We start from the raw sequence: 9,777 nt of genomic DNA, 5'->3' as shown, positions 1-9,777 counted from the left end.
AAAAGTATTTTGTGTTTAGGCTAAAGTTTTTAATCAAAACTGAAGAGGAATGTGTGTTCTTAACCCTGAAATTCTCAGCATCTCTATGTCTCAGAGTTCAAGCTGCTTACCAGGGATGCGAGGAGGAGAGTTTTATCTCGTTTAATTTTATCCCGAATCTGCATTTGAATATGCAGATTAACAGAAGGGGACTGGAGTTTAGATTCGTAGAATCATTTAGGGTTGGAAAAGACCTCCAAGCGCCCTCCTTCCCTCCAAACCCATTACACCCATAAAGCCTGGGACAGAGCCGTGCCTACCAACTTTCGGTGCTGCAAAGCAGTGTGTAGTTGGTTATCCCTGGGGCGCTGAGCCGAGGAGCGTTTTTGTGTATTTCGGAAAATACACTTTTCTGGCAGTAGGATAACACCCCGGTGCCGCGGGTGGGCGCCGGGCGGCGCTGCCGCTCGCCGGGAGACCGCGCGGGGCCGGGCGGGACCGGGGCCGGGCGGGACCGGGGCCGGGCGGGACCGGGCGGGACCGGGGCCGGGCGGGACCGGGCGGGACCGGGGCCGGGCGGGGCCGGGCGGGACCGGGCGGGACCGGGCGGGACCGGGACCGGGCGGGACCGGGCGGGACCGGGGCCGGGCGGGACCGCCCCTCACCGGCTCGGCGCGCAGGTGAGTCCGGGTGTGAGCACCGCGTTGTGCCAGCACGGGAACAGCTTCCTTGACAACGAGAGCAGGCACCGCCGCGCTTTCCGCTGCTCCTGGTGCCTGTCCTGCTTCCCTGGTGCTGGTCCTGAGCAAGTCTCCATTCCTCTTCCCCAGCCCGCCTTTCCCGGCAGAGGGCTCGGCGTGTTCTGGGATGTTGCTTTATCTCTGGTACAACAATAATACTACCATACAGAGGGATAGAAGAGGAGGATGGAAAAATAATTTTTCCCTCTAACGCTGCATTCGTTTCAGTATGTTGGTTCTAATTTTCTCTCCAGCTAACTTTTCCTCATTTTCCTCCTACCCACTGTAGTACTGTGCTGTTTACGTTATAGCTCGTACCTAACAGTGCAGCCTGGGGTAGGTGCTTGCATCTTGTGCTCATGTGGAATCTATTTAAGACCCTTTGTGGGGCCTCATTCCAAACTATGTGCCCTTCAACCTAAACTCTGTAGCAGGAGTGAGTTTTTGAGAGATTTTTGCAACACATGGGAAAGTTTGGCAGCAATGTAAGTTGAGTGAAAAAAGCTGGGGTTGTGTTGCTGAGTAAGGTACAGAAGGGGTTTGTGTGTGCTCCGTCCTTTTTTATTTGGTATGCACAAGGTATGTGCTGACAAGGAAACTGAAGTTACCAGGGTGGAGATACGTGATAAATGCTGTTTGGTGGCTAAGCCAGCCAGCTTGGACTCGGGTTCTGGAGGATGGGGGTCGGTGCTCTGTGATGGGGGGACTGATTGCGGCGCCGGGCCGGGCGCGGAGCGGGCTCGGGGTGGCGCCAGCCTCCCAGGTAAGTGCTGCTCGCTCCCCCTTGCTTGGGCTTTGTCTTGCAGGATATCCTAGAAATAGCACTGCAGAATTCCGTTATTTTTCCTTAAGGGACTTAAGCATATTTTTCTATGACCTAATCTTCAGGCAATCAATGCCTATTCTTTAAAATATGGCTTGTGGGCAGCAATGGCTCTACAACGTATTGAGACTTGATGTGTCTATAGGGATTAGTCAGAGGAGTGCCTTTAAAGCAGCTGAGCAATTTATATCAATCTCCCTTTAGTGAGACTTGGAATACATTGTAAAATAAATTAATTCCCTGTATAATTCTAATAAAAGAGAGGATCACTTATCCCATGTGGGAGACTTAATTTCTGATTGTGACTGTATAAATCAACAGAAATCACATGAATATTCTTGGACCCAGGTGGAGATCATGTTATAAATGCCTTATTGTGAAATTGAATCAGAAGATTGAAACAAAGCTCTTGGATATAAATCATCACCTGTTAGATTAGTGTCTTACACTGGGTTTTAATTCACAGCAGTTTAAATAATTTAAATGAATTAATTCAACAGAACAGTCTCATAACAGCAAGGAATCTGAATTTCAAAGTATATGTGGAACAGGTTTATACCTATGTCCAATAAGGACCTACTGATTGCCTGAATAATGGCACAGATAATGTTACTGCTAAAGTAAAATCCTTGGAGTCTAAGGAGACAACAGAATCTATTGAAAATAAACCACTTGAAACTGAAAGCAAACTTAAGTGCTACAAATTCATGCATATTCAGGAAAGGTCACTGCTAATTAATCATTCTTAATTATTCAGAAGCAAGGAAATACAGTCTCACATTTGCCCCATCAGATTTATTTTCTGAATATCAAAGAAGTAAAATCATCTGAACAAGCTAATAAAGGCATCCAGGAAGTTGACCTCATTTCCAATATTAGACTAAATGCTTTACATAATGCTGACAATAAATGCTGACAAAAGAGGTGAGTTCATAGGAAGCTTATGGCAAGTTTTGATTCCCTAGATGTTCAAAGCTTTCTTTTTCTAAAAGCACAAAAGAAGTGATGTCTTAGTAGTTAAATCAAAACTTCCATCATTTATCTCTAAAAGGTTTTAGCAAATTAGGAATGTTGGAGTCAAGCCTGCTGGCTTCTGCCTGTTGTGTGCTTTGCTGTGGTCAGAGGAAGATCCTTAAAGGACATAGGACTAATGGGTGAATCTTTTAAGTGCATATGTTAGTTTGATACATGGGTAAAAGATTTTCCTATCAACTTGCTAGTAGAGCTGTTGAGATATGGAATGAATATTGTAATATTACTGGCCACTAAACACCTGTCTGGAAGCGTAATAAGATTTAACCCTGTAATCTTCTCTGCAGCAGGGGGATCTTATGATCTTCAAAAGTGGTTGACTCAATTTTGCATTTCGCGATGTCAGGTGAGTTTTTCCATGTCAGGTAGATACAGGTACGTAAAGGAGAACATAACCTCAAATGTCATGTTAGAGGGAGATAAATCACAGCCACCACATCCAGACTAGAAGTGTACTGTAGGTCTCCTTAAGGTTTTAACAAAGGCTATTTCATAACTAAGGGATCATTAAGGAAATGTGTGTTTGCATATAGCCATTACCCACCAGATATCCACAGGTCAGACTGGAGTTTAGGTAGCAGTCACATAAAAAAACCCCAAAATTTTAATTTTTATTGCCTTATCTATAAAGGTAAAAGAATAACAAAGGATGACACAAAGAAAGAGTAACTTTTGAAGTGTCTGCACTAAGTGTAATGGAAGATATGCCAACTCTTTCTCTGAATTTCAGCATTAGAGTTCTGCACTTCTGCTTGTTTTTCCTACTGTGCAAGTCTCTTGTAGAGCTCTGCTGATCACCTTGGCCAGCTAATTCTGTTCTGAGATTGTAATGCATTATATCACCTTCTGTATGACAGGAAAGGGAAGTTTCCCTTTAACGATATTGCCATGTATGAATTTCTGGGGGTGGAGTCACTGCTTGAGCAGGCTGCATAAAAGCGTGCAGGATTTCCAGCTGCGTCAGACTGCAATCAGCATGAACTACAGCCTGCCACACCGAGTGCTGCTCAGCTCTCCGATGGAGGCACAGCAGGACAGGTTGTGCCTGCAGTCTCTTTGGGACTTCATCATCGCAAAGGAGCCTTTGATCAAGTCACCGTTTTTTCCAGTGCTCTTTTCTTTTGCAGCATACATGGCTTTTTGTCTTCCATATATTGCACTGGACTTTTTAAGCATTAGACTGCCAGACTTGAGAAAATACAAAATCCAGCCACAGAACTACCCAAGTCTTGGAATGATGGTGCCTTGCATTATTCAGAGTATATATCACCATGTTGTTTTGATCTTCCCGGTGACATTTCTACACTGGTGCTGGAGACCCATGCATCTACCAGTGATGGCTCCAGAGCTGCCTGAAGTCCTGCTGCAAGTAGCAGTTTGTCTGCTGCTATTTGATTTTGAGTACTTCCTGTGGCATTTGCTTCATCACAAGGTGCCTTGGCTCTACAAGACCTTCCACAAGGTGCATCACAAGCACGTGTCGACGTTCGCCCTTACTACACAGTATTCCAGCGTATGGGAGTTGCTCTCACTGGGATTTTTTGCTGCTATAAATCCACTACTCCTGGGATGCCATCCTTTGACAGAAATGATTTTCTTCCTTGTAAACATTGGTTTGTCAGTGGAGGACCATTCTGGGTATGACTTCCCATGGTCAACTCACCGACTTGTGCCTTTTGGATTGTATGGAGGAGCACCACATCATGATCTCCACCATCTGAAATTCAAATCAAACTATGCTCCTTACTTCACACACTGGGACAAACTCTTTGGGACATTCATGGAGTCACATTCTAATTAAGAATATTTACCTGTGGATGAACTCTTATTTTTTATAGACTAAACTGGGACATTATTTTTTTAAAGACATACAGAAGATTGTATATTTGAAACTGCCTACAAAAGCAATAGTTATTTATAACAAATCCTCTTAATATATTTGTGTATTTGTGTGTGTACTTGGAACTGCCTGTGTTAAGTGACTGCAAATGGGAAAGTGAATATCTGTTGCTTAAATGGGAGTCTGAGGTTTAAGGGAAGCATTAAGAGACATTCTCTCTCCTTTCCTTCTTTCCAGCTTTCATAAAGCATGTATCATGTTACTGTATGATGTTTTATACATATGCCAGAACGTTACCTTACTGTTGTAGGATGATTTATGATGTAAACAGAAAAGGTACACATCATGGATTTTGTGGAGTTTAATCTGCCAGAAGAAATTTTTGCGCAATGATTTTTGCAAAACATTGCTGCCAAGTCAGGGTGGTTGGCTAACTGTTAAATGATTTTTGATATTTATATTTTTTACCTTGATGTGTTGTCTCTTTTTAATAGAGAATAAATATGTTCATTCTTTTAAAATCATATTATGTTTCATTTTATTAATTCCTCTGTTCATATTCAGAACAGGTATGGTTCCTTGCACATGGGTGTCATTTATTTGAATTATAAAATCATGTAACTGTTTAGGTTGGAAAAGACCTCTAAGATAGAGTCCAACCATTACCCTAACACTGCCAAGTCCACCACTAAACCCTGTCCCTGAGTACCACATTTACACATCTTTTAGATACCTCCAGGGATGGTGAGTCAGCCACTTTCCTGGGCAGCCTTATCCTGTGCTTGACAGCCCCCAGTGAAGAACTTTTTCTTAATATCCAATCTAAACCTGCCTGGCCCCAACTTGAGGCCATTTCCTCTTGTCTTTTCCCTTGTTAACTGGGAAAAGAGACTGACATTCATTTTAATTTCAGAGTTGCAGAGTTTTGTAATATTTCAAAAGTGGGTAGTTTCCTTTTACTCCAGAGTCATATGTTATTTTAAAATAATTTTCAGTTTTGTAGAAACATAATATTGAAGAATGCAGCTTAGAAAGTCAGTGAAATTTTATTATATTTCTGATACTTGAATAATTTTTACTAAGCAGCCCTTTAAATGGGAGCATTGGTCCTTAAGAATCATATCAATTGTTCTTCCATGCAAAATCCTGTCAGGGAATATAAACAGGGTTTGTACAAAGTAGATAGTTCTTTCAAGCAGATTTCAGGGGAATAGAATTGAACCTTTCAGAGTCCTGAGACAGAACACAATGGCTATGCATTGCTAGAACAGTTACATACAGAAGATCAAAATGTATCTCACAGAAGTCACACTGAAAAAATTAGGCATGAAGAGATAAGCAAGTCTTTGAAGTCTCATTCAGCAGAGATCCACATGGGTGTCTAATGTCTCCTACAAAACATTTTAATGCTTGTTATCATCCTATTCTGTTTTACTAATAAACTTCCCAGCATGATGATGGAAAGAGAGAAAGCACAAATAATGTAGAAAGCGTGGAAAGAACACTTAAACATCATCAGCCAAAAATGTCTTTGTCCTGATGTTATGTCTAGAGGGTTGTGTGACCTTACAGAGGCTGTTTAGTAGAAAAGAGAACCCTTAGTATTTCCAGCAATGTGAATTTATAAAGGGAGCAGCACTTTGAGACACTGCGTCTTTTTGATACAGGAAATACTGTTCATAAACATCTTCTTAAACAGTATGAAATGCTGCAATCTGAGAGTACTCAAATACTCTCTCTGCTCTCTGGATATCACAGAAGAGCAACCCTTCTCTTCCTTGTTAAGAACATGATGCATACTCAGAGCAAAAATTGAGGCTTAAAATAATACTGGAATCTGTCATTCATCTATTAAGCTGTGAGGAAGAGTCCCCAGTTGTTCTGATGGTTGTAATCTTAGGTATTTTGGTGTGTTCTAGAAAGAGAGGGAAGTGTTCTTTCTTTTCTGCCGAATGCAGGAGGAAAAAACCATTTTCTGATTTCTTTGAGCTGTTTAGCCATTTTGAGATGTCCCTAAGTTATCTTTGCTGTTCTAGAAATCCCACTTAATTCAGCTTGGCAAATTCTGAGCATCTGGCAAGGATAATTTGTGGTTTCAATGATTATACCTTACACTATATTTTGTAACTTTACACTATAACAGTCATGTACTATTGGCTCTCTGAGTAAGCAAGGGTAAGACTAACTGGTACTTGCATATGTTGCAGTAGGAAACCTGTGAGCAAAACCCACAAGAAAGGTTGTAAGTAAACTCATGGGGATTATTCTGCTTTTTATATGAAGCTTAAGAGTTGATATAGTACTTTATATAGTACTAGAACTGGAGAATTCTAGTCAGCTGCAGGCAAGACTATGCTTGCTGTTAAGTCAAGTGAGATGATTGTCTGATTTGGCACTGACAATGTAGCCTGACAGCTACTGAGGCCAATCAAACTGGCAAAGGGAGGAAGCAATGTGCTGCATAATGATCCTGCCTGTTCCTCACATCCTTAACATTTGCATCACTTCAGACACACACCAAGAATGTGTTTCCTCAACTATGGAATTTCCCCAGATTATATCTGTACCTAAGGTATAGCAAATGAGACCTGGAACCTCAGTTTAAAGACTCATTATTGCAAGAACTTGGAATGCTCAAAAAAAAAAAAAAAAAAAAAGGTTGTTAAATGAATATTTGACTAATACATGTCTGGAATGGCTTTTTTGAACATCATACTAGAAATATCTGTATTTCATCCTCATAATGAAATAATGTTCCCTCATAATGAAATAATGTTCCCTATTTCTCCAATGCTTTAGAAGGTAACTTAGGTTCTAAACTCTGAGGGATTGAATCCATTTGCATGTTGTGTGTACTTGGAAGTGCTTTCTGTAGCAGTTTACATTAGTCTTAAGTTTAGTTGTACGTGTGAGAAAAATTCGTGAGAAGGAGACCCAAACACATAACTTCAGGCCTTTGCAATTCAATGAAAACATGTAATGGAGATAAAGCAAATAAGGGTTAGGTTTTTTCCTATTTTCATTGAAAGCTCAGCATATACAGTGCCACTGAGCATGAGAGAACAGTAAATTCTGTGTATTGATAGTGGTGAGATTTGAAAACAGGATTTTATAGATGTTACTTCCTATATTTGTATTTCCCCATGGTCTTTACCACAAATCTTTACCAGACAAAAGGAAGGGCATGACACTCACTTGTAAGGGTTTATGTAAGAAAACCAAACCCAACTTTCTCTCTTCTGTTCCAAAAGTCTCCTAGCTTCCTTCCTCTTTATAATGTGACATGGTGCTCCACACAGACTTCCTATCTAATCTGCTGAAGGCTGAACTGTGGTCATTTGTGAGTAAATAGAGGATGATTGCAGAGACCTTCAAAGCTATACAGTGAAGGTTTTTGGTGCTGCTATTGTCCACTTTATATCTTCAAAATTTAACAAAGCTCAAAGAAAGAAGATTTTATGCATTTCTCTGTCTTAACTCTTAGGCACACATTATATATTGAACTCTTTTCTTGTGAATTGCAGGAGTTCCCAAATTCTCACTGGCAATTTAGTCCTATACTTCTCTTGAAAATTAGTCTGAGTTTTCCAAATGATACCCAATTTGGCAATTTTGAGATAAGAGTATAATACTGCAAAGGGACAGGTTTGTACTTGGTGGGTGTGTTTCCAGTGCTGCTGTAGAGCGGGCTCCTCATGTGCTTTGGAGTGAGCATATGATGCTTAGAGCCTGCCAGGTCAATATTCAGTGCTGGAAAAGGCTTCGTCCTCCCTCATGTTGATCAAGTGCAAGCACTTCACAGGAGAAAACCTGCACAGTTATTGTCTATATTTATGATTTCTTATGATTTTTTGTGATTTATTATTATGAGAAATAATCTGTATCAATAATGGATTTAGTGACTTGGTTAATCTAGTGTGTTACCGGGATTAAATTAAAAACTAGGATCTCTTTGGGTAATGCTATCTCTAAATTAATTTTGAAGTTATTTGTGATGACAGAACACTTAATTGTCATCTGTTGCCTCTCAATATTATTGGAAGGAATGAATCACTCTGATGTGTCTTTATCTTAGTGGCCTCAGCAGTCACTTCAGTTTCACTTATTCTTGCTTCCATTATTCTCTATTACCTGCCCATATCCATGCAACCCTTTTTGAACTAGTAATGAATCTGTATCTGAAAAAATAATCTGTCCTGGACTTTCTGAAAGTACAAAACCCCACTGGAATTATTCACAGATTTCCTTGGGGAAGAGACTGACTGGAGTGTGAACCAAGCATCACATTTACATGTAAACATTTGACATTTACATGTCAAAGCCCTGGATTTGCATGCTCAAATATTGAGCAGTGCTGCTCCTGCATTGCTCAGTGCAATCCAACATGAAAAGTCTTCGTAGCACAGTCTGGAGCTGTGTTTGCAGCATGGTTTTCTTGTAAAAGCAACTGCCAAACAATTGTTTTTTAAAACTTAAATGTGTTTCTAATTTAGGGAAATTTGAAGTTGTTTACTGAAAAAGTCCCATGCTCTCCCCAAATTAACCAGCATAAGCATTCCAGGCTTTAAAAAAAAACAGAACCAATGCAGAGAGCCCTTCAGCTGTGGAAAATGATGCAGAGTTTTTAATCCTTCTTTCCAAAAACTTTTTTCTTCTCAAAGAGAAGATTTTAAAAGCTTACTAATCACCTTGTCTCCCAGTCTGGAATGGTTGCTGTGATCAAGGCTATAGGTGTGCACAGGGGGAGAAGAGAAAGGAGGGTGGGAAAGTGCTTTTATTTCTGTCCCTTGGTGCAGCGTGCAGCACTGCCAGGTATGGATGGAGTGTTGCACTGATATATCCTTCCCACCAGAGCACAGATGGTTTCAGCCCTCAGGTGCTTACTGCTGGAATGGTTCAGACTCCACATCCACACTCAGTCTTTCCTTATTTTTATCTCTTTCTTTCTGGAAATTCCCAAAGCAGCAAAACACAGCAACCTGCAACAGGGAACTCCACCTTTGGTCAGCATAAATACAAATATGATTTTGTGTCACCAAGCATAAGACTAAGTTAAAAAGATCTACAGGCACGTGGACTGGAGTGCCTCTTCCATGCTCAGATTTGAGGTAGCAGGTTTTACTTGTGGAAAATAAAAAAGTCAACAGTCCAAAGGGGATGGTTAGTAGGCCAGGCAGGGAGAAACATGACTACTTTGGTTTCAGTCTATTGAGAAAGGCTTCAATTCTACAGATATGTGATTTAAAGGGATGGGAAAGGATGGGCTACCTGTACTTCCAGGGAGAATTTAGATGGCATATATTTTTATTTGTCCTCAGAACTATGCAGCAAACAATTCAAGGGATTAAGTATTCCAAAATCTA

At 40.8% G+C, this 9,777-nt stretch overlaps 1 protein-coding gene across 3 annotated transcripts; it reads left to right on the top strand.

Moving 5' to 3' along the window:
• Positions 1 to 608: 608 nt before the first annotated feature.
• On the top strand, positions 609 to 4,938 carry CH25H (cholesterol 25-hydroxylase). 3 transcript variants are annotated; one of them, XM_085582521.1, is made up of 2 exons: positions 609 to 659; positions 3,432 to 4,938. In XM_085582521.1, the coding sequence occupies exon 2, from the start codon at positions 3,467 to 3,469 to the stop codon at positions 4,373 to 4,375; it is 909 nt and encodes a 302-aa protein (XP_085438647.1). In that variant the 5' UTR covers positions 609 to 659; positions 3,432 to 3,466; the 3' UTR covers positions 4,376 to 4,938. The 3 variants fall into 3 exon arrangements, with proteins under 3 accessions (XP_085438647.1, XP_085438646.1, XP_077640605.2); XM_085582520.1 differs by lacking the exon at positions 609 to 659 and adding an exon at positions 700 to 946; XM_077784479.2 differs by lacking the exon at positions 609 to 659 and adding an exon at positions 2,867 to 2,920.
• The last annotated feature ends 4,839 nt before the right edge of the window (positions 4,939 to 9,777 follow it).

Source organism: Lonchura striata, chromosome 6 (assembly GCF_050655825.1).
Source record: "Lonchura striata isolate lonStrDom1 chromosome 6, ASM5065582v1, whole genome shotgun sequence".
Taxonomy (NCBI): Eukaryota; Metazoa; Chordata; class Aves; order Passeriformes; family Estrildidae; genus Lonchura; species Lonchura striata.
This window is presented reverse-complemented; position numbering and strand designations above follow the sequence as displayed.